The 25,464-nt window shown below is 36.9% G+C and overlaps 1 protein-coding gene across 6 annotated transcripts in view; it reads right to left on the reverse strand.

The window, feature by feature from the left end:
- CBR4 (carbonyl reductase 4) overlaps positions 1-25,464 on the reverse strand; it is an 87,630-nt gene that overhangs the window by 55,588 nt on the left and 6,578 nt on the right. The window contains exon 5 of one of the 6 annotated variants that reach the window (XM_045798686.2): positions 11,376-12,849. The exons of 4 other annotated variants lie outside the window; for them this stretch is intronic. In XM_045798686.2, the coding sequence (XP_045654642.1) occupies positions 12,671-12,849 (179 nt within the window). In that variant the 3' untranslated portion in view covers positions 11,376-12,670. One more of the 6 variants, XM_087866575.1, reaches the window with a different exon arrangement.

A 25,464-nucleotide genomic window follows, 5' to 3' on the forward strand; every position in this document is an offset into this window, starting at 1 on the left:
AAACTGAATCAGGAAGAGAGAGAAAATGTGAACATTCAAATTACTAGAAACAAAAATGAACCAGTAAGCAAAAAACTCCCAAAAAACAAGAGTCCATGGCCAGATGGATTCACAGGTTAATTTTATCAAACAATTTTAAAAAAGTTGGGGGGCCTGGGTGGCTGAGTCAGTTAAGTGATCAACTCTTGATTTCAGCTCAGGTCATGATCTTAGCGTCCTGAGACTGAGCCCCACCTTGGGCTCCATGCTCATCGGGGAGTCTGCTTAAGGATTCTCTCCCTCCCTCTGCCCCTCCCTCTGCTTGTGCTCTTGCTCTCTCTCTCTAAAATAAATAAAATAAACTTCTAAAAGAAAACAGAGTTAATACCTTTCTCTAACTATTCTAAAAAGCAGAAAAGGAAGTTTCCAAATATATTCTATGAGGCTAGCATTACCCTGATGCCAAAACCAGAGAAAAACACTGCAAAAAAGAAAACTACAAGCCAATATCCCTGATGAACATAAATGCAAAAATCCTCAACAAAATATTAGCAAATTGCATTCAACAATACATTAAAAGGACCATTCACCATGATCAAGTGGGACTTATTCCAGGGGTACAAGGCTGTTTCAATATTTACATACCAATTAATGTGATATGCCACATTAACAAATGAAGGATAAAAATCATATGACCATCTCAAGTAGCTCCATAGAGTGGAAGATGGTGGCTGAGTATGAGGACCCTAAGCCCACCATGTCCCATGAATACAACGAGATGACTATCAAAATCATCCAAAATACTCCAGAAACTGATCTGAAGACCAGTTGAACACACTCCACAACTAAAGGTAGAAAAGAGGCCACACTGAAGAAGCTAGGAATGCGGAGATGCCGACTGGGAAAGAAACAGATAGTGGCCACAGAGGTGGGGAGGGAATCACAGTCACGGAGCAGGGCAAGAGACAGACTAACACATAGGGGAGTGCAAAGGGAAGACAAATCCCCATAGCAATTGGCTTAGAAAGAGAAAAGGCCCAAATTTCCTGAGTTCTTACAACCAGCAGGGTTTAAAGCCAGGAGTTGTAAAGGTCACCATGCTTCAGAGAGCTTGCAAGGCACTGGGGCTGCTCTTGGAGAAAAGGCAGGGCAAACAGCCTGTGAATGTAAAGCATTAAAACAGTAATCTGAAGAGTGCCTGGGTCACACAATGAGGAGGTTACTTGCTCATCAGAAGTTTATCCCACAGAGGCAGCATTCACAGAGAGACCCCTCTGGGAATAAAGGAACTGGCAGGCACCATTTCCCTTCCCCACCCCTAAGCATAAACACACAGCAACCTGCAGGAACCAGCACACCACAACACTTGCTACCTAATTTGCTTACACCAAACCCCACACCCCATACTCTGGTGGAACTACCCATCCCAGTCTCACTTGCCTCACTCCCAACGCAGCAGGCCCCCACTCCCAAAAGACAGGCCCAAACCCCTGCCCACATCCTGTCTCCCAACCTGGGAGTTTTGCAAGGCCTTGGACCTGGTGGAGGTGGTGACAGGTCTTATTCCACAAACAGACCAGAAGACATCTAGTCAAAACACACCACATTCAGGCCAGGGATCAAACACTGCCCACAGCAGGCAAAGAGAACCTCAGCAGGCAAAGAGAACCTCTGCAGATAACTGGCCTAAAGGATAAAATGGTGACAACACAACAGCAAAGCATATGCAACACATACTGGAGACACTCCCAGAAATGCCAGGTCCTGGGGAACAGGGAACATTACACAGCAGGGCACTACTGGATGTCTTCTTCATAAAGCATTACACTCAAGAACAGGAGACATCACTGACTTTCCTAACAAAGAAACAGGCACAGAGACTTACACAAAATGAGAGGACAGAGGAATTTCTCCCAAATGAAAAAAAGGACAAGGCCACAGCCAGATATACAAGCAAAACAGTTATAAATAACATGCCTGATGGAGAATTTAAAGCAGTAATCATAAGGATATTCACTGGACCTGAGAAGAGTGGAGAACATCATTGAGACCATTAACAAAGAGATAAGGAATAACACAGAGATAAAGGGCTCAATAAACAAAATGAGAAACACACTTGATAGAATGAACAGCAGGCTGAAAGAAGCAAAGGAATAAATTAATGACCTAGAAGACAGAGCAATGTAAAATAAGGTGAGCAAAAGAGAGAAAAAAGAATTACGCAAAACAAGAACAGATTTTGGGAACTCAGTGACTCCGTGAAACATAATAACACTAGTATTATAGGAGCCTCAGAAAAAGAGGAGAAAAGGGGGCAGAGAATTTATTTGAAGAAATAATAGCTGAAAACTTGCCTAATCTGGAGAAGGAAACAGATATCCAGATCAGGAGGCACAGAAACCCCCAACAAAATCAATAAAAGCAGATCCACATCAAGACATATTGTCATTAAAATGGCAAAATATAGTGATATAGGAAAAATATTAAAAGGAGCAAGAGGAAAGAAAACAGCTACACACAAAGGAAACCCCAATAGGTTATCAGGGGATTTTTCAGCAGAAACTTTCCAAGCCAGAAAAGAATGGCATGATATATTCAAAGCACTGAATGGGAAAAACCTGCAAATAAGAATACTCTATCTTATGTTAGCAAGGCTAACATTCAGAATAGAAGGAGAGAGAAAGAGTTTCCCAGACAAACAAAAACTAAAGGAATTCATGACCACTAAACCATCCCTGCAAGAAATATTAAAGGGGACTCTTTAAGTGGAAATGAAAGACCAAATATCGCAATATGAAGGTAGGAAACACAAAAGCAGTAAAAATGAATATTTTGTAAAACATCAATCAAGAAACTCACAAAATATAAGTATGTAAAATACGACACCATATACCTAAAATGTGGGGAGGAGATGAGTAAAGAATGGATTCAAACTTAAATGACCATCAACTCAATATAGACTGTGATATGCAGACAATGTTATATGCAAAAACCAATGATAACCACAAAACAAAACCATTAATAAATATGCAAAGGATCCAAATATGTCACTAAAGAAAACCAGCACACCATGAAAGACAGAAAGGCAAGAAAGCATCAGAGAAGATCTTTAGAAATAACCATAAAGCAAGTGATAAAATGACAATAAATATATACTATCAATAATTACTATGAATGTAAACGGACTAAACATTCCAATCAAAGACATGGGCTGACAGAATGGATGAAAAAAAGACCAATACCCATCTATATGCTGCCTACAAAAGACTCATTTCAGACCTAAAGACACTTGCAGATTAAAAGTGAGGGGATGGAGAAACATCTATCATGCAAATGGAATGTCAAAAGAAAGATAAAGTAGGAATATGTATATGAGACAAAACGAACATTAAAACAAAGACTGTAACATAAGACAAAGGACACTATATAATAATAAAGGGGACAATCTAACAATTAGATATAACAACTGTAAATATTTGTGCCCCCAATGTGGGAGCATCCAAATAAATAAAACAGTTGATAACAAACATAAAGGAACAAATGGACAATAATAAAATAGTAGGGGATTTTAATATCCCACTTACATTGATGGACAGATCATCTAAACAGAAAATCAACAAGGAAAAAATGGCTTTGAAGAACACACTGGACCATATGGATTTAACAGACATATACAGAACATTCCATCCTAAAACAGCAGAAAACACATTCTTTTTCAAGTGCACATGAAACATTTTTCAGAACAGATCACATATTAGGCCACAAAACAAGCCTCAACAAATTCAAGAAGATTGAAGTCATACCATGCATTTTTTCTGACCACAATGCAATGAAACTAGAAGCCGACCACAAGAAAAAATCTGGAAAGAACACAAATACATGGAGGTTAAGTAACATGCTACTACACCATCGTTTAAGCAGGAAATAAAACATATTTAAAAAGTACATGGAAACAAATAAAAATGAAAACACAAAGGCTGGGATGCCTGGGTGGCTCAGTGGGTTAAGCATCTGCCTTCAGCTCAGGTCATGATCCCAGGGTCTTGGGATCAAGTCCCATATCGGGCTCCTTGCTCAGCAGGGAGCTTCTCCCTCTGCCTCTGCCTGCCGCTCCCCCTGCTTGTGCTCTCTCACACTCTCTCACAAATAAACAAACACACAAATAAAAAAATTCTTTAGAAAATACAAAGGTTAAAAACCTTTGGGATGCAGCAGAAGCGATCGTAAGAGGAAAGTCTACAGCAATATAGGCCTACCTCAAAAAGCAAGAAAAATCTTGAACAACCTAACGTTCCACCTAAAGGAGCTAGGAAAAAAAAAAAAATCTTAAACCAGCAGAAGGAAGAAAATAATTAAGATTAGAGAAGAAATAAATGATACAGAAACTAAAAAAAAAAACAAAAAACAAAAAACAGGTCAATGAAACCAGGAGTTGGTTCTGTGGAGAAAAAAAAAAAAACAACAACAATATAACTGATAAACTTATAGCCAGAGTCATCAAGAAAAAAACAGAAAAGACCCAAATAAATAAAATCACAAATGAGAGAGGGGAAATACCACCACAGGATTACAATTATAAGAAAATATTATGAAAAATTATATGCCTAGAAGAAATGGATAAATTCCTAGAAATACAACCCACCAAAACTGAAACAGGAAGAAATTGAAAATTTGAACAGAGTGATAAACAGAAAAAAAAAACGGAGTCAATAATCAAAAAACTCCCAATAAAAAAAAGTCCAAAAGCAGATAGCTTCAAAGGCAAATTCTACCAAAAATTTAAAGAAGAATTAATACCTATTCCATTCTTCTCAAACTATTTCAAAAAATAGAAAAGGAAGGAAAATTTCCAAATTAAGAGGCCAGCATTACCCTGATACCAAAACAAGATAAAGACACCACAAAAAAAAAAAAAGAGAACTAAAGGCCAATATCTCTGATGAACATAGACATAAAAATCCTCAATGAAATACTAGCAAACTGAATCCAACAATACATTAAAAAAAAAATCATTTACCATGATCAAGTAGGATTTATTCCTGAGTTTCAAGGGTGGTTCAATATCTGCAAATCAATCTGATATATCGCATAAATAAGAGAAAGGATAAGAACCATATGATCATTTCCGTATATGCAGAAAAAGCATTTCACAAAGTACAACATCCATACACAATAAAAGCCCTCAACAAAGTAGGTTTAAAGAGAACATACCTCAACATAATAAAGGCCATATATGAAAAATCCACAAATAATATCATCTTCAATGGGGAAAATCTGAAAACCTTTCCCCTAAGGTCAGGAACAAGACAAAGATGTCGACTCTAACCACTTTTTTAAATTTAAAATCAATTAATAATTAACATATCATGTATTTTTTTTAAGATTTTATTTATTTATTTGACAGAGAGAAACAGCGAGAGAGGGAACACAAGCAAGGGGAGTATGAGAGGGAGAATCAGGCTTCCCGCTGAGCAGGGAGCCCGATGCAGGGCTCGATCCCAGGACCCTGTGATCATGACCTGAGCTGAAGGCAGACGCTTAACGGCTGAGCCACCCAGGGGCCCCTAATTAACATATCATGTATTATTTGTTTCTGGGGGTATAGGTCTCCGATTCATTAGTCTTATATAATACCCAGTGCTCATTACAACACATACCTTCCCCAATGTCCATCATCCAGTTACCCCATCCCTACACATCCCCCCACTTCCCTCCCCTCCAGCAACCCTCAGTTTGTTTCCTAAGATTAAGAGTCTCTTATGGTTTCTCACCCTCTCTGGTTTCATCTTGCTTTATTTTTTCCTCTCTTCCCCTATGATCCTCTGACTTGTTTCTTAAATTCCACATATCCATGTGATATGATAATTGTCATTCTCTGATTGACTTATTTTGCCTAGCATAATACCCTCTAGCTTCATCCACATCATTGCAAATGGCAAGATTTCAATTTTTGATGGCTGCATAATATACCATGGTGTGTGTGTGTGTGTGTGTGTGTGTGTGTGTGTGTGCATACCACATCTTCTTTATCCATTCATCTGTCAAAGTACATCTGGGCACTCTCACTACTTTTATCCAACATAGTACTGGAAGTCCTAGTCACAGCAATCAGACAACAAAAAGAAATAAAAGGCATCCAAATTGGTAAGAAAGAAGTAAAATTATCACCCTTTGCAGACATGATGCTATACACAGAAAACCCCAGAGATTCTACCAAAACACTGCAAGAACCAATAAATTCAGTAAAGCAGCAGGATACAAAATCAATGCCCAGAAATCAGTTGCATTTCTATACACTAAAAATGAAGCAAAAGAGAGAAATCAAGGCATCGATCCCACTTACAATTGCACTAAAGACCATAAGATACCTAGGAATAAACCTAACCAAAGAGATAAAGGATCTGTCCTCTGAAAACTATAGAACATTTACGAAAGAAATTGAGGAAGACAAAAAGAAATGGAAAAACGTTCCATGCTTATGGACTGAGGAACAAATATTGATAAAATGGCTATGCTCCTTAGAGCAATCTACATTCAATGCAATCCCTATTAAAATACCATCAACATTCTTCACAGAGCTGGAACAAATAATCCTAAAATTTGTATGGAACCAAAAAAGACCTCGAACAGCCAAAGGAATGTTGAAAAAGAAAAACAAAGCTGGAGTCATCACAACTGCAGACGTCAGGCTGTATTACAAAGCTGTAATCATTAAGACAGTACGGTACTGGCACAAAAACAGACACATAGATCAATGGAACAGAATAGAGAACCCAGAAATGGATCCTCAACTCTATCATCAAAAAAAGCAGGAAAGAATAACCAATGGAAAAAAAGACAGTCTCTTCAACAACTGGTGTTGGGAAAATTGGACAGCCACATGCAGAAGAATGAAACTGGACCACTTTCTTACACCATATAAAAATAAACTCAAAATGGATGAAGGAACTAAATGTAAGATAGGAATCCATCAAAATCCTTGAGGAGAACACAGGCAGCAACCTCTGTGACCTTGGCTGCAGCAACTCCTTGCTAGACACATCTCCAAAGGCAATGGAAACAAAAGCAGAAATGAACTATTGAGACTTCATCAGGATAAAACACTTTTGCACAGCAAAGGAAACAGTAGACAAAACCAAAAGACAACCGACAGAATGGGAGAAGATGTTTACAAATGTCTTATCAGATAAAGGGCCAGAATCTGCAACCTATAAAGAACTCATCAAACTCAACACCCAAAAAACAAATAATCCAATCAACAAATGGGCAGAAGACATGAACAGACATTTCTCCAAAGAAGACATATAGCTAACTGACACATGAAAAAATGCCCAACATCACCCCACACCAGGGAAATACAAATCAAACCACAAAGAGATACCACCTCACACTGGTCAAAACGGCTAAAATTAACAAGTCAGGAAACAACAGATGTTGGCGCATATGTGGAGAAAGAGGAATCCTCTTATACTGCTGGCGGGAATGCAAACTGGTGCAGCCACTCTGGAAAACAGTATGGAGGTTCCTCAAAGAGTTGACAATAGAGCTACCCTATGACCCAGCAAATTGCACTACTGGGTATTTATTTAAAGGCTACCAACACAGTGATTCAAGGGGGCACATGCACCCCAATGTTCATAGCAGCAATGTCCACAACAGCCAAAATATGGAAAGATCCCAGATGTTCATCGACAGATGAAGGGATAAAGAAGAGGTGGTAAATATATATACAACGGAATATTAGTCAACCATCAAAAAGAATGAAATCTTGCCATTTGCAATGATGTGGATGGAATTAGACAGTATTATGCTAAATGAAATAATTCAGTCAAAGAAAGACAAATACCATATGATTTCACTCACATGTGGAATTTAAGAAACAAAACAGATGAACATAGGGAAAGGGAAGGAAAAATAAAGCAAGATGACAACAGAGAAGGAGAAAAACCATACGAGACTCTTAGCTCTAGGAAACAAACTGAGGGCTGCTGGAGGGTCAGTGGGTGGGGGTATGGGGTAACTGGGTGATGGGCATTAAGGAGGGCACTAGATGTAATGAGCACTGGGTATTATATGCAACTGATGAATCACAAAACTCAACCCCTAAAACTAATAATACAATATATGTTAACTAAATTGAATTTAAATAAAACATTAAAAAATTAAAACTATTGGGACTACAACAAAAAAAAATCTTCTGCACAGTGAGGGAAACAATCAACAAAACTAAAAGGCAACCTACAGAATGGGAGAAGATATTTGCAAATGACATAGGCAATAAAGGGTTATTATCCAAAATATATAAAGAACTTATATAATTCAACACCAAAAAAAACAAATAATCCAATTAAAAAATGGACAGAAGACACGAACAGACTTTTCTCTAAAGAAGATATAGACGGCCAACAGGCACATGAAAAGATGCTCATCATCACTTATCATCAGGGAAATGCAAATCAACACTACAATGAGATATCACCTCACACCAGTCAGAATGGCTAAAATAATCAACATAAGAAACAAGTGTTGATGAGGATGTGGAGAAAAAGGAACCCTCCTGCACTGCTGGTGGGAATGCAACCTGGTGCAGCTACTCTGGAAAACAGTATGGAGGTTCCTTGAAAAGTTAAAAATAGAATACCCTAAGATCCAGCAATTGCACTCTGGCTATTTATCCAAAAAATACAAAAACACTAATTCAAAGGGATACATGCACCCCTATGTTTATAGCCCCATTATTTCAAATAGGCCAGATATGGAAGCAGCCCACGTGTCCATTGATTAATGAACAGATAAAGAAGATGAGACAGACAGATACAGATATATAGATATAAATGTATATATAATGGAATATTATTTAGCCATAAAAAATAATGAAATCTTGCCATTTGCAGTGACATGGATGGAGCTAGAGAGTACAATGCTAAGTGAAATAAGTCTGTCAAAGAAAGACAAATACCTTATGATTTCACTCATATGTAGAAGAAACAGAACAAATGAGCAAAAGGAAAAAAAAAAAGAGAGAGAGAGGCAAACCAAGAAACAGACTCCTAACTACAGAGAATAAACTGATGGTTATCAGAAGGGTGTTGGGTGAAGGAATGGGTGAAATAGGTGATGGGGATTAAGGAATACACTTGTGATGAGCACCAGGTGATTAAAATTAAAACTTTTTAAAAATCATATCGTCTCAACAGGTACAGAAATAGCATTTGACAAAATTCAACCTTCATTCATGATATATGTGGAATCAAAAAACACACACACAAAAATCAAAAACACACCCCAAATACAGAGGTCAAACAGATGGGAGGAGGTAGGCAAAATGGGTGAAGGGGAGTGGGAGGTACAGGCTTCCAATCACCAAATGAATAAATCACAGCAATGAAAGGTACAGCATAGGGAATACAGTCAATGGTATTATAATAGTGTTATATGGTAACAGATGCTAGCTGCAGTTTTGGTGAGCACAACATACAAAGTTGTTGAATTACTGTTACTATGTTGAATTACTGAAACTAATTTTTTTTTAAAGAGTTTTTTATTTATTTATGTGACAGAGAGACAGCCAGCGAGAGAGGGAACACAGCAGGGGAGTGGAGAGGAAGAAGCAGGCTCCCAGTGGAGGAGCCCGATGTGGGACTCGATCCCCGAACGCCGGAACACCGGGATCACACCCTGAGCCGAAGGCAGACGCTCAACGACTGCGCTACCCAGGCGCCCCTGAATTACTGAAACTAATTTAACACTGTGTGTCAATCATACTTCAATTAAAAAAAACTTTTTTGGGAAAAAAAAAAGTTCTACAGGTAATACTGATACCACCCCCATTTGGATTATTAGCGCAAGGATTCTAAGTTAAATTTCTGGTAATTACTCGAACTAAGGTATACTGCCTAAGGGAAAAGAGCTGATTGGCCTAGGATTGCAAATTCAGTTTTAAATTGAAAGTTAGCAACAAAATCAGAGATAAATGACCAAAAAAGACAAATAACCACAAAGGCTAAATCACAGGGATTTGATAAAAAAAAAAAACTACTACTACTACTCCAGGATACATACTGAGAGTCAGAACAGATATATCTCAACGACCATCACAAACTATAGCAGAGTAATGGACTGATGATCTTGAATCATAAATATCATAGTGGTTTATCTGTGTATTTATGGAGTATATCCAATGTACTCAGAGCAGAGTAGGCAAAGTGGGGCTATCAAAAGAAGTACCAGATATTTAGCAGGCATTCAACCAATATTTGAGTTCATTAGCTAAATGAATGAAAGCATAGTATGGTCTCTACCCTCAGGAGCTTACAATGTAGTAGAAATATAAAAGAAACTTAATTATTAGATAATTTGAATACAGTTACCCTTGAACAAGGCACTGATCACCTGCACAGTCTAAAATCCACCTATAACTTTGACACCCAAGAATTTAACCATTAATAACCTACTCTTGACTGGAAGCCTTACCAATAGCATAAATAGACAGTGAACACATTTTTTGTAAGCTATATATATTATATTCTGTATTCTCACAATAAAGCTAGAGAAAATATTGAGAAAATCATAAAATACATTTACAATACTGTACTATAAAATATCCGCACATAAGTGGACCCACACAGCTCAAACCCATGTTGTTCAAAAGTCAACTGTATGTCAAGTTGTTGAGAAATCACTGAAGTTCCTGAATGACTGAACATACACAACAGCTGCCAATCAATCTGAGCAACAGGATGCAAGTATTAAATTGCAAATCCTACCAGGTCAGTGGGAGTAAGTGAATTCGCCTGGAGTGGAACAGTGAGGGCTTATTTTACCTATTTCAAAATCTCTTCCTATATTTTACTACTTTGATATGGCCTGGTGAGGGAGGTGTATCAGTTAAAAAGGTTTTATTTCTTAAAGTATATTATACATACACACTTAAGGGTTAAACCTGTCTGTAGCTTAATGTCATTAATTCAGTGAAATATATTGCTTTCTTTTTAATCACCAGTCAAATCACCCTCACTGATGATTTCAGAAGATGAGGTACCCGGAGAAGGAAATTCAAACCAGAGGAGGCTGTTAGGAAGGTAGCTAAAGGCATGCAGGTGAGGCAGCAATAGAAAAATGGCCTACTCTTGTCTCCATAGACTCTCCTACCTTAAAAGCATCAGCTACAACATTTGAAACCACCCCAACTGCTCCATTTCTTTTATGTGTCTGAAACTGTTAATGCCTGATAAATCCTATATACTACCATGCTTGCATTTAGTAAACAGTTTGATTAATAATACTCATTTTACTCACACTTGATAACTTTCTCACCTCTTAAATAGACTTCTCTAAGTCAAGATTATTGTGAAGATAAATTCAAAATAACTTTTAAGGAATCAGGAAGCTTGAGGTAGAATTTAGATCTTACTTTATTACCTTTTATTTTATTTTTTATTACCTTTATCACATTGCATCTATTTAGTATATCCTCTTCACACCTCCACACTGACTTGCAATATAAAATTAAATGTTTACATAAAATAATGTTCAGCCCCAATAAAACTGTAAAAAGATGACTTTTTAAAATGCAGTAAATATTTAAAAGATATTTTGAAATGATAAATAAAAATCAACATGAATCCAGTGACATTATCCACATTATTTAAAATATCACATTATTATATACCCCACAAAAGAGTTCAATGCAAAATAAATGTTGCCTGATATGTTACATTCAGTTTGTGTCTTTACCTCTATTCTCAGGCAGATATTTTCTCTTAAAAAGTAATGCTTTAACTGTCCCTTATGAAGACATCTTATTCATTGTTACTGCATATTTATCATTTATGACTGTTCATTAGTAATTAAGTATTTCTGAAGTTTTAGGGTAAAATCATATTATATTCATTCATACAAAATACTCTTAATTTTTAAAATGTCAGTATTTGTTATACTATTTTTAAGTAGTTTGCTAAACTGAGTGTTTTGTAGGTTAAACACACACACAAAAAACTACTTCTACTTCCTAAGCTGATAAGAACTTAGCTCATTCCTATACCAGATATTAAAACCTTAAGGGTTAATCCTCATCATCTTTGAGAATTTCTATAGAATGGGTCAACTATACTGCACTTGCATTTGTAAATTAGTTTGCCCAGCTGCTTAATCAGGAATAATGCAAAGAAATCAGACTCTCATTTCATGGCAAATAAACTGATAATTTTTTTTCAACCTGTATAAAAATTGATCTGCAAATGCATATGGAAAAGGAATACAATGTTTAACTGGCAGGACTGCTAAAGTACTGACAACTAAACAATGCCATAAATACTCCTATCTTAGCAATCGTCCAAATGTTAACTTCTAGAGAATTTTGACTGATACACTGAAATAATTCATGCCAATTAGATTATATAATTTTTGCCACTTTTGAGACAAAATATATCAATTTAAAAAGTGTCTGTTTATATCACTTGCAAATGTCTATATACTAAAATTGCTACAGCCTGTAAGGTACATACTACTTAGAAAACACAACTGGTCACACATTGCCCTTTTCAGGTATATTCATATAAAGATAGAAATCAATATTTGTAGCATCACTAGGTCTGATTAGCAAATGTCACCCATGTAGGCATGACTGTCAAATCAATAGCCAAAGTGTGCCCTTGACTATAATCACCATCATAACTGAATAATCTGTAAATTAGATCACAAGTTGTAATCCCCCATCCACCACCAAAACATGCCCTGTAATATATGGTGCTTCCAAAAGAAACACAACCGCATGTGCCACATCAATAGGTTCTCCAAACCTCCCAAGAGGGATATTTTTCTTTAAGTGTTCTTCTTTCAAGTCTTTCGTCATATCTGTGTGAACAAATCCTAAAAGAGAAATGTTTATTTAGTTGAAAAGGGTAGACAGTAAGCCATCTGCTCAATTTTAAATAAAAATAAATTTGAGAAAAAAATTTGAGATTATTAACAAACTTGTTTAGGAAATACAGAGTTCTGCTAGCAATCAAGTAACCAAGTCTACATTTTTTTTTTTAAGATTTTATTTATTTATTTATTTGACAGAGAGAGACAGCCAGCAAGAGAGGGAACACAAGCAGGGGGAGTGGGAGAGGAAGAAGCAGGCTCCTAGCAGAGAAGCCTGATGTGGGGCTCAATCCCAGATTGCCGGGATCACGCCCTGAGCCAAAGGCAGACGCTTAATGACTGTGCCACCCAGGTGCCCCCCAAGTCTACATTTTTATTCAGTTTAACTCAATGAACATTTACTGAACACCAAAACATTTGACTCCCAAATATTTGGCCCAACTCCTAGCACAATGTAAGTGGTAGATACAAACATGAATAAAAATTCCATTCCTTAGGAAACCTGTAGTTTATGGAAGAAACTATCCCTAAATATAATAAAAGGTCATCTGGTTAACAAAGTACCACAAAGAAGTAATTTTCACTTGATTGGAGGTAGAGGGGTAATAGGGTTAGAGGGAAGAAAAGTGGTCATGTGAACTGATTTGGCAGTTCTGACAAAAATTAGTTTTGTTTGCTATAGGTAAGATAGCTGATGATCAGAAAGACCAGTATTTCTGATAGTCATATAAGAAAAAAATCTCATAGAATGATCCTATTCTGATGCAAGTACATACTGAAAATTCAAAATTTAACATGGCATTGGTAAATGAAATGAAGTTCAAAGAGTACATTTTCTAAAGTACACAGTTCTGTTGTATAAAGTATGACATAATACATTAAACAACCAATTCTAAATGATTCATTTTATAGATCTATGCCAGAACTATAAATTAAGAAAATCTTGTGAGATTAGTCTGAGACAAATACATGTTACCAATAAAATACTCAACTTACAAAATCAGTATACTGTACACTACTCATTTAAACTTTTAAAAAGAGAGCAAATAATTAGTCCTCATGAAATTAACAAGAGATTTTTTATTTTAAGGTCATGAAAAATACATAGACAAAAAGTCAGACATGTGAAGTGAAAGTTTAATGTGCAACCTCAAGAATAGTTTTCAAAAAAAAAACCAGTTTTCAGACTGGCTTATGTTAAAATTAAATCATTTGTTATTCAAACCGTAAATCAACCTAAATACACTGTCATTTAAAGTATCAGGATAAATGTGAACTGAACACTATATTAAGAATTAACATTAGGAAGGCACGCCTGGGTGGCTCAGCCGATTAAGCGGCTGCCTTCAGCTCAGGTCATGATGCTAAGATCCTGGGATCCAGTCCCACATCTGGCTCCTGGCTCAGCAGGGAGCCTGCTTTTCCCTCTGCCTGCCACTCCCCCTGCTTGTGTGCCCTTGCTCTCTAATTAAAAAAAACAAAAGAAAGAATTAACATTAGGTCACTGGTTTATTATGTAATACTATGTTATTTAATTTTTCTTTGCCTTTGGTTTCACTTAAAAATATTTAAACAGTTTAAGTCTTATGAGAAATAATCATAGATTTTTCTATTGTGAATCCTACAACAGTGACAGCTTTTTGCTTTTTTTTTTAAAGATTTTATTTATTTATTTGACAGAGAGACAGCCAGTGAGAGAGGGAACACAAGCAGGGGGAGTGGGAGAGGAAGAAGCAGGCTCCTAACGGAGAAGCCCGATGTGGGGCTCGATCCCAGAATGCCGGGATCATGCCCTGAGCCGAAGGCAGACGCTTAATGACTGCGCCACCCAGGCGCCCCCAGTGACAGCTTTCTTACGGAAAAACTAGAAATAAGCTGAATGTCTTTCAAAAAGGAACTATTTAAAGAAATCATGGTATAGCCATACCGCAGAACAATATGCAGCTATTAAAAAAAATGCCATGAAGGACATTTAAAAGAGCAAAATAGTATTTGCATATAAAAAGAAAACAAAAAATATATATACTAATGACTAAAACCACCAAAATATTAACAATGACTATCAGTAAATACTAGATTTACAAGTGATGATTTTTACTTTCTTCTCCGTACTTGTCTGTACTTTCCAAATTGTCTACAATATATGCATATTATTTTGATATTCAAATAAAAAGTTATTGAAAAAGATGCACAGTTACTAAAAAAGATGTACAATACTGTCTATAATGAGGACCCGGAATAAAAAAATAATGTTACATTATTTGTGTGTTTCATTGTGAGATTATATTGTGAAGTATGACCTCCTCTGCCATTAAATCTCACCACATTTATTTTAAAAGTCCACCCCATTTACTTAATCCCTTTCATCTTTAAGAACAATGAGATGGCCAGAGGCATGCAAGAATAAAGAGAAGTAGCTGACACAGATAATAACACTAGATAACCAGCCTCTGCAGAATTTCAAGTCAACTGTAAATGAAACCTCATCTACAAGTGATGAGTCATAATAATCAATAGGCAATCCAATTACCTTAAAAAGCACTATCATGGGACTTCCTGATATCCAGTTTTATGTCTTTGGACACACTTATTTTCAAAAATACCTCAGAGTGTATTAGGAAAAAAAAAATCATCTCACATGTTCAAAAAGCTGATGAATTAAAATTACGAATGTTAACATTTAAAGATCACATTATCTTCTCAAGGAGTTCATGATACACTTACTTTATTCTAAGGTTGTTTTGAATTCTGGCAAAATTGGCATAAAATATTTCCCCACTAACTCTCAACACCCTCAGCAGAAAATCAATAATGTGTTTTAATTAAAAAGAAAAAAGAAAAAACTCAGGGCACCTGGTTGGCTCAGTCGAGTGTCCAGCTCTTGATTTCAGTTCAGGTCATGATCTCAGGGTCGTGGGGTCAAGCCCCCATCAGTCTCCTCGCTCAGCAGGGAGTCTCCTTGAGATTCTCTCTCTCCCTCTACCCTTCCCCCAGCTCTTTCTCTGTGTCTCTCAAGTAAATAAATCATTTTTTTAAATTTTTCCAAAAAACTACAGTAAAAATGTTTTGCAAGAAAGACCTTGTAATGATGAGTTAACAAATTCCAGGCTCAACTTCTGGTGAGCTTTTTCTGGTTCTGGTGACTTTTTCTCAAAAGCAGCATTTTGTGATAAAAAGACCACTGGGTTAGGACACATTAAGCTAGATTCTGGTTCCCCGTTCTGCTGATACTATCAAAGCTATGACCCAAGCACAGTCATGTACCACCTAAAACTGTATGACTGTTTCTGTATCATAAAATAAGTGAAGTAGATTGAAAATGATGGATCCCTGAGATGTCTTTTAGCTCTACAAAACTATGATTCGAAGAGGAAAAGTATGCCTCATAAATGACAACTTTCCTTGAAAGTTAGGAAAGTGAGCTCCCCTACAAGGATCCTCAGTTTCTACGTTGGTAGCTGGGTAGATAATTAAAATAGCTCCAATTCAGGAAGCACTGATGCTAATCTAGGTTTTTATTCATTCTCTGTAGAAAGAAACAGATTTACCCAGCTTCTGGGTGGATGTCAGTCCTTACGTGTTTGTCCTTTAAGAGACAGAGTAAGGCCACACAATTTGTGAGAGGCCTTTGGAGGAATTTCCGCCTTGGGGAAAAAAGGCAGACCTAGAATAGAGTGTGAGGTACAGAAAGGCAAACCTTGGACAGGAAGAGAGATTTAGACAGTGAGACAAGTTTAAGAACTATTCCAGTGAGATGGAAAGAAATCTTATGCCACACAGATATAGGCCATGAGGACAGATTATAGTCTTCCAAAAACAACCAAGTAAGCCAGACACATGGAATAAAGGCTAATATCTTGAAGCTTTTGATAAGGTCTTGTTCAACATTACAGTCTAGATTCAGCCCTGCCATATAGTCTGTGTCCATGTTAGGTCAAATTTGAGAAGGAGAAAGAGGTCCCATCTGAATCCAGCAATGATTGCAAGAAGTCCAGAACTGGAATCATGATGTTCAGGCACCCACCTCACATGAAGACTCTCCCTCTACCCCTCACCTGGAAGATAAGGGTGTTATTTCACAAGGGGAAGTCTACCACAGACTCTCCCCAGGTCTGTAAATGGAGAGTTATAATGACAATCCTCATTAGACAGCTGCTAGCTAACCCTGAATGCTAGACAGAAAGACTAAAATAAAGTGGGCATCAGAGGCCAAGTTGAAAGGAAGGGATTAATTCACCAATACTGGCTTTTCCTCTTTGATTATGATGTTTGATATGGAGACCGAGAACATATCCAAAGACTCAAGAGCCTTTCTCTAATCATTATCAGCAGTTTTTTTTTAATTAACAGACTTATTTTTAGAGCAGATTTAGACTGAGCATAAAGTAGAGGGGGCTCCCATATACTCCCTTATCACATTGCCCTTATTTTCCCCAATTATTTATAGCTTGCCTTAGGGTGGTACATTTGATGGTCCAGTATGGATACATTATTAAGTAAAGTCCATAGTTTACAATAGCATTCACCCTTTGGCTGGTATAGTTCCATGTTCTGACAAACATAAAATGTATCCACCATTACAGTATCATACAGAATAATTTTACTACCCTAAAAATCTATCTGCAGCTTTTAAAAACTCATAGAAATCTTTAGCAAATTTATCAGAAATCAGATAAAAAATGTGAAGCTAATCTCTAATGACTCCGGGCTGTACCAAATTTCAATATCATTTTATGCTATAGCTCATAAACCATGGGACCCTCATTTATATATTCACAACCCAGGTCACTGCATATCAACAGCCTTTTGGATTCTCCATCCACATATCACAGGACCTGAGCAGAGATATTAACAGTCCTTAACCATTTCACATACTCATTTCTGTGCTTGTATTGCTCTCCAGTTTGTGCTCTCTCCTTAGCCCCATAGGACTCTCTTCCGTATCATTCTGTCACTTTATTTATAAAATTCTGGAAATTTTGCTCTCCCACTCACTTTATTACATATGTATTTACAATGCCTTTCAAGCTGGGTTATGAAAATTAGTAACTACCAGGAGGTGCCACTGTCTAACAAATGATGTTATTGATCACTTGTTGGACAACTGGAGGCTTCAAGATGGAAACGAAGTTATCACTCCTTAAACCAACAAACAAATAACTGAAATGACATGCACTCGACTTAGAACAAGGCTACTTCTACTTTAGTTCCACATACATGACTCAGTATATCTTTTTTAAAAAGGTACAGATAGGAATGCCTGGGTGGCTCAATCAGATAAGCATCTGACTCTTGATTTTGGCTCAGGTCATGATCTCAGTGTTGTGAGATCAAGCCCTGTGTCAGGCTCCGCACTGGGTGTGGAGCCTGCTTAAGGTTCTCTCTCTCCCTTTCCCTCTGTCCCACCCCTACTCTCTCCCTCTCTAAAAAAAATAATAAAAATAAAAAAGGTACAGATACATTCTTCCACATAAAAGTACACAGTTCTTGTCCAATGAGAATTTATATTTGATAAATTCTAGAGAAAATGTATTTCTTTTATCCATTTTTTTTGGCTAGATATATAAATAGCATCTCATTTCCACATTAGTTGATCACTATTTTAGTTTTGAAAGCTTTTATATACAACACAGACCATATATTTAAATAAGACACCAGGATTTTGGCCTATCACCAATATTAACAATTACAGAATGTATACTATTTGATACATCTACTGGTTCAGGTTTTGATGCTCTGCTATATAGAAAGAATTAAAATAACCCCAGACACTTTTTTTTTAAAGGAGAACAAACAAGGCTGTTGCCAAAAACTAGACCAAGATTTTAACCAGAACAAATTTGTATATCTTTTTTTTTTAAGATTTTATTTATTTATGTGACAGAGAGACAGCCAGTGAGAGAGGGAACACAGCAGGGGAGTGGGAGAGGAAGAAGCAGGCTCCCAGCAGAGGAGCCCGATGTGGGACTCGATCCCGGAATGCCGGGATCACTCCCTGAGCCAAAGGCAGACGCTTAACGACTGCGCTACCCAGGCGCCCCCAAATTCGTATATCTTAATATTATGTTAGTAATACTAAGTGTACAGGGAAGCAGTGTAAAAAATCAATTCCACACCAAACAGCACGTAAGAGGACCCAGAATAATACCTGTTTTGAGTAGCTGCCAAGCTTACACAAACATTTGTCAACAAGGTTTTCTCCAAGTAGTAAGCATAAAAGATCTTCAACTTAAGAAAGGGGGGAGGGGTGGACACTTAAGGTACCCTACAGAAATAAATACAATGCTGTACTATTTGTCAAAATTTAAAATGCATATTCCCTTTGGGTCCTGGCAGGTTCATTCCCTGAATTACACTCATTATATTCATACACACAAAAAAATAAATTACATACAAGTATTCTCACTGCATTATTAGTTGTAATGGCAAAAGATCAGAAGCAACCTAACTGCCCATCAAGAGGCAACAGGTTAAATCAATTATGGTACACCCATAAGACAGACATTACTGTCTTTTAATTCAGCCATCAAAAGTAACACAGCAGTCACATAAGACCACATATTGTATGATTTGGTTTATATGAACTGCCCCAGAATAGGGAAATCTACAGAGACATAAAGTAGATTAGTAGTTGCCAGCAGCTGGGGAGATTGGAGGGAAATGATTGAATGCTGAAGGCTACAGGTTTCTTTTGGGATGATGAAAATGTTCTAAAATGTAATGTGGTAATGATAGAACAATTCTGTAACTATACTAAAACCACTGAATTGTATACTTCAAATGGGTGAATTGTATGATATGTGAGTTGTATTTCCATAAAGCTGTTATTTTAAAAAGTAAAGCAATTCTATATCGAATATGGAATCAACTCCAAGATATATTGCATTATGAATAAAGAAGATACAGAACACTGAATAGTATGATACAACTTGTATTTTCTTTTTACATACATATTTATATATTCATATAAATAGACTTATATATTTATACATTCACATAGACATATATTTTATATTATATGTATACACACACACACATTTTATTGGCTTGTACATGAAATGCCAAAGACATTAGTTAACAGTAATTGCTTTTGAGGAAAGAAACTAGATGATTTGGGGAGAGAAGACTCACTTTTCAATATGCCTTTTTGTACTTCTGAATTTTGCACCATGTTTGTATTATCTATTGAGAACACATTTTTTTAAAGTAATGTATCCATTATAGTTTCTACTTTTTTAAAGATTACTGTATTTTTTATTTATTCAAGAGTGAGTGAGACAGGGAGAGAGCGAGAGAGCGTGTGCGCGCGCGCGAGAGAGAGAAGGAGCAGGGGTAGGGGCAGAGGGATTGGTGCTAAACTAGCAGGGATTAGGGAAATATCAAAGCGTCCTGATAACCTTTGTGCTCTGTTATGTGCCTTCAGCTTGGTTCACTGTTCAGTCACAGAGACTAGCTAAATTCAAGCATTCCAAATCCATGAACATTTGATAAATGACTGTGGTTTAGATACAACCATTTTAGAAAAAAAGAAAAAGAAAAAAAATAATCCAAAACTTGACTACTGTCACTTTGACACTGCTTTCTGTTTGCGTATACTTATGCAACCTGATTGATTCTAGTGTTAGCCTAGTTTAGCCATACACACAATAGATTATTTGTGATTTGGGGCTTCATGTATTTGCTTCCCTCTATTAAGGGATTGCAGTAGTGTGGGTGATGAAGAGTTAATTCTAGTTCATAATGATTTAAGAATTGGATGATTTAAGGGTAATACACGTTTCTAACTCACAATAATTCAGCAGATTTCCTGGAGTGTCTCCTATATACAAGGGTCCAAAATTATAAAAAATGAGTAAGGTATTTCTGCTACAAGGAGCTAAGTACTGTGAGAAGGACAGGTATATAAACAAATAATTACAAAGCTGTATGATGGATGTAAAGTAGAGGAACATACATGATGTTATGGAAACAATGAAGAAGGAATGCTTAATTTTGTCAGAGTGAATCAGTTGTCAAGGCAACAAGCTAAATAGTGGGGAATCCAGTTTGTATACAAAGGGAAGTTTTAGGAGTGTTATGGAAGTATGTTTGTATAGCCTTTCTTAAAGAGCTTACTTTTCAGTACAATTTGTAGTACAGAAAAAAAAACTATTGCTAAAAATGTGGCCGTTTCATAGGGTGACCTTTATTATGTTGGCCATAAATATTTAGCAGGATTCATAGTATGAATATGCTTTATTGGTCAGAAGCAAAGTGCACAATGAAATAGAAGAATTAAATTGATTGTATGGATTACTTCTTTATTTTAAGTAGTAATTTCAAACAGGTAGTAATTTCAAAACAGATCTCTTAATAGAACTGACAAGCCTCAGAATTAACAAATATGTTTCTTCGTATGTCAGTTTTCCTGGTCACCTTCAAATGGAGTTTCCAGTTAAGGAAAGCAGTTAAGAAGCAAATCATAACAGGAAAAGCAAGAAATGGGGAAAATAACAAATTAGGCTATTATTCACTGCCTAATGATTTTTTAAAGATCAGTTAGTTACTAAGCTTTGATACTCAAATATAAAATAAATTTCTAGTCATGGATAAATCTTACTGGTTAGAAAATATTGAATATGAGAGATAAAATATTTGATGAACTGAAACTATAGGGGTGCCTGGGTGGCTCAGTCGGTTAAGCATCTGCCTTCGGATCAGGTCATGATCCTGGGGTCCTAGGATCGAGTCTCACATCAGGCTCCCTGCTCAGCAGGGAGTCTGCTTCTCCCTCTGCCCCTCACTAGGCTCTTGTGCTCTCACTCTCTCTCAACTAAATAAATAAAATCTTTTAAAAAAGAAATTTCAACTGCTTCTATTATTCTGTGGACTAAACACACTGCATAGCATTGAGTCTTCTGATAAATGCCTATATGCTGCATTTTTTCAGTCACTTCTGGGAGGTCCCATAATGTTTGTAGATCATAAGAGAAACCAGCGTACAAAACATGGCCCCTTTCTCGCCTGGGTGGCTCAGTCAGTTAAGCATCCAACTCTTGATTTCGGCTCAGGTCGTGATCTCAGGGTCATGGGATTGAGCCCTGCATTGGACTCCATGCTCAGCAGGGAGTCTGTTTCTTTCCCTCTTCCACTCCTTCTCCCTCTGCACACACTCGCTCTCTCTATATAATCTTTTTAAAAAATTAACAAAAATAAATAAATAAAACATGGCCCCTTTCCCAAACTGAGCAACTTAACCTTTTCAAGATGAGCTTTGGCAAAAGTTTTCCTTTATAATTCCGTATTTTTATTTTGGTCTAAATGGAGGTTGGTTTTATAACTCTGTCTTGAAGATTATATCAACACACTCACACTTGACCCCTCTTTCCCTGTGTCTTGCAGATTACCTAGCACACTGTGAAAATTTAAGTTGAAGAAGGAAATTTTAAAATGGGACTTAAGTGATTTGTAGAATGCGTTGTGTTCTTGAGTACAGATGGCTACTGAGTGGAATAGAACATGTTTAAAATTTAAGGCAATTAATTTGAAGACCAACAAACCAGCTGTTAAGTTGCATATTTGAATTTATTTTAAAAGCCTTAGCATTAGTTAAGATTTAGAAAATTTCTTTAGCCTTTAGCAAGCTACACTATAATTCTAATCATTGTTTTAATATTTTCCAATTACCTGTAACTGACAGATCAAGTGAATTGGCTTTGCATCCCATTTAATCCATCAGTATTTTCAAGCCATGAGGAATGCCCAAAGTAAGCACAATAAAAGGAACAGGTACACAATAACGTCCTACTGATCTTCTTGAGAAGTCTCTGATTTCTGTGCACTTAGCCCAAATCAAACTTGATTTGTATTAGAAGTGAACTGCATCTCTGCTGGCCTGGTTTTTCTCACATCTTTAACAAGAAGACAAATGTTCCTCATAGATTTCCTCCAGGAGGCTAGCTCTAACTATAAGCTTCCCACTGTGACTTCTACTATTTTGAAAATGATTAAACAGCCACATATCTTCATCATTGGCCACTCCAACATATGTCTGGTTTTAGAAACATTAGTTTCTCTAAGCAGTGCCTCCTGCATATGTAATAGTACCTTTTGGTGCCAGAGTATTCAGTCTCATTTCTGTTACCATGTCCTACCACTTTCTTCCTCCCATGCCATCACACAATGAGCCTCAGAGCCCCCATTCACTCGTTAAAGAGACAACTACAGATAAAAGCACTGTTAAAATCTTGCTACTTCATAGATGGACTTCTAAAAAAATGCTTCTTCCTCCCGAGTCTGTGTAAATACCTTTTTATCCTTCAAATTTTTCTTTGTGTTGAAATTCTAACATGAATCCTGATAGCTCTCTAGGGCACAATGAGGTCCAGTGAAAGGCATCTTGTCTATTTTGAAAACAAACATTATGTGAACGCTGGCAAATATTTTTCTAAATACAGACTTTCTGGAGAAATCAGTAGGTTGGTTATTGCATATGATTGCTTGGTGAAATATGCAAATGACATCACATATACAGCCTTGTTTGATTATTTCCTCTGGTCTATACTGTTACTAAAAGCATACTGTATTTTAGACCTATTCAAATATTTTAAATATACAGAAGTATTATTTTTCATAAGACAAACTGAAGAAATATATTTAGGTAATATACACATTACTTGGAAAGCTCTGCTTTGACACTGACCAAGTCTAAATTAATTAGCAAATGTATCCCAGTGAGCAATACTGAATGGAACATTCCAAGAAGAGAGACAGGCACTTAAAATGGAAATAGTTCTCCAGAAGTATACAATTTGGAGTTCAACTAACACATACATTACCAATACCCAACCCCCCACCCAGCTTGAAATTCTTACATTCAACTTTTAGGAGTTCTTAATTTATAACTGATTTTTAAATGAGAAGTTTCTCTTATGGTTTCAGTTTGAAAGTAATCATTTACTAGAAAACACAATGTGGGGTGCCTGGGTGGCTCAGTTGGTTAACTTGATTTTGGCACAGGTCATGATCTCAGGGTCATGAGATCACGCCCCGCATCAGGCTCCACACGTGGAGCCTGCTTAAGATTCATTCTCTCTCCCTCTCTCCCCCTTGCTCTAAAATTTGGGAAAAAAGGGGCACCTGGGTGGCTCAGTCGTTAAGCGTCTGCCTTCGGCTCAGGGCATGATCCCAGGGTCCTGGGATCGAGCCCCACATCGGGCTCCATGCTCCTCTGGGAGCCTGCTTCTTCCTCTCCCACTCCCCCTGCTGTGTTCCCTCTCTCGCTGGCTGTCTCTCTGTCAAATAAGTAAATAAAATCTTTAAAAAAAAATTTTTTTTTTTGAAAAAAAAAATGCAATGTGGTTTACACAAACAAAACAGCCTAGCATTACTCTTGGCCTCCTCCATGAGGGTACTGCAGAGACTGGCAGTGTGGGCTGGTGTAGCCACTTATGTCCTCTCAAGGCATAGTCATGCCCTCACGCATTTCACTGCTCAAGAATTTAGTAATAGTGACGATTCCATGTTCCTATTCTGATACAAGTGCCTGATGATGCTGATATACTTACAAACACAGGAACAATCTCTGCTATTATTATACAAAGCCATCGTGTACATAAATTATTTAAAAAGAAAAAAAGTAAAACTGTCACTATTTGCAAATGACATAATACCATATATGCACATATATATATACACACACATATATCACCCTAAAGAGTCCACCAGAAATCTATTAGAAGTAATAATTCAGTAAAGTTGCAGGATACAAAACCAATACAGAAATCTGTTGCATTTCTATACACTAATAATGAACTAGAAGAAAGAGAAATTTAAAGAAAAAAATCCCATTTACAATTATACCAAAAAGGATAAAATACATAGGAATAAACTTAACCAAGAACCTATACACTGAACCCTCTAAGACACTGATGAAGAAACTGAAGATGACACAAAATTGGAAAGATATTCCATGCTTGTGGATTAGAAGAACTGTTAAAATATCCATACTACCCACAGTAATCCCTATCAAAATACTAATAGCAATTTTTCACAGAACTAGAACAAAGAATCCTAAAATTTATACGGAATCACAAAAGACCCCAAATAGCCAAAATTATCCATTATTTAAGTAATCTGTGCACCCAGTGTGGGGCTGAACTCATGACGCCATGATCAAGAGTCACACACTTTACCAACTGACCCAGCCAGGCACCCTGAGCCAGAACAATTTTGAGAAAGAAGAATGAAGCTGGAGGTATCATAATCCCAGATTCCACATGGCATTAAAAAGCTATAGTAATCAAAGCTGTATGGTACTGGCACAAAAACAGACATATAGATCAATGGAACAGAATGGATAGCTCAGAAATAAACCTACTGTTATATGGTCAATTAATTTATGACAAAGGTAACAAAAATATGTAATGAAGAAAAGACAGTCTCTTCAATAAATGGTGTTAAGAAAACTGACAGCGGGGGCACCTGGGTGGCACAGCGGTTAAGCGTCTGCCTTCGGCTCAGGGCGTGATCCCGGCGTTATGGGATCGAGCCCCACATCAGGCTCCTCCGCTGTGAGCCTGCTTCTTCCTCTCCCACTCCCCCTGCTTGTGTTCCCTCTCTCGCTGGCTGTCTTTATCT

This window comes from Ursus americanus, chromosome 13 (assembly GCF_024610735.1).
Source record: "Ursus americanus isolate L20-20 chromosome 13, mUrsAme1.1.p, whole genome shotgun sequence".
NCBI classification, from domain to species: Eukaryota; Metazoa; Chordata; class Mammalia; order Carnivora; family Ursidae; genus Ursus; species Ursus americanus.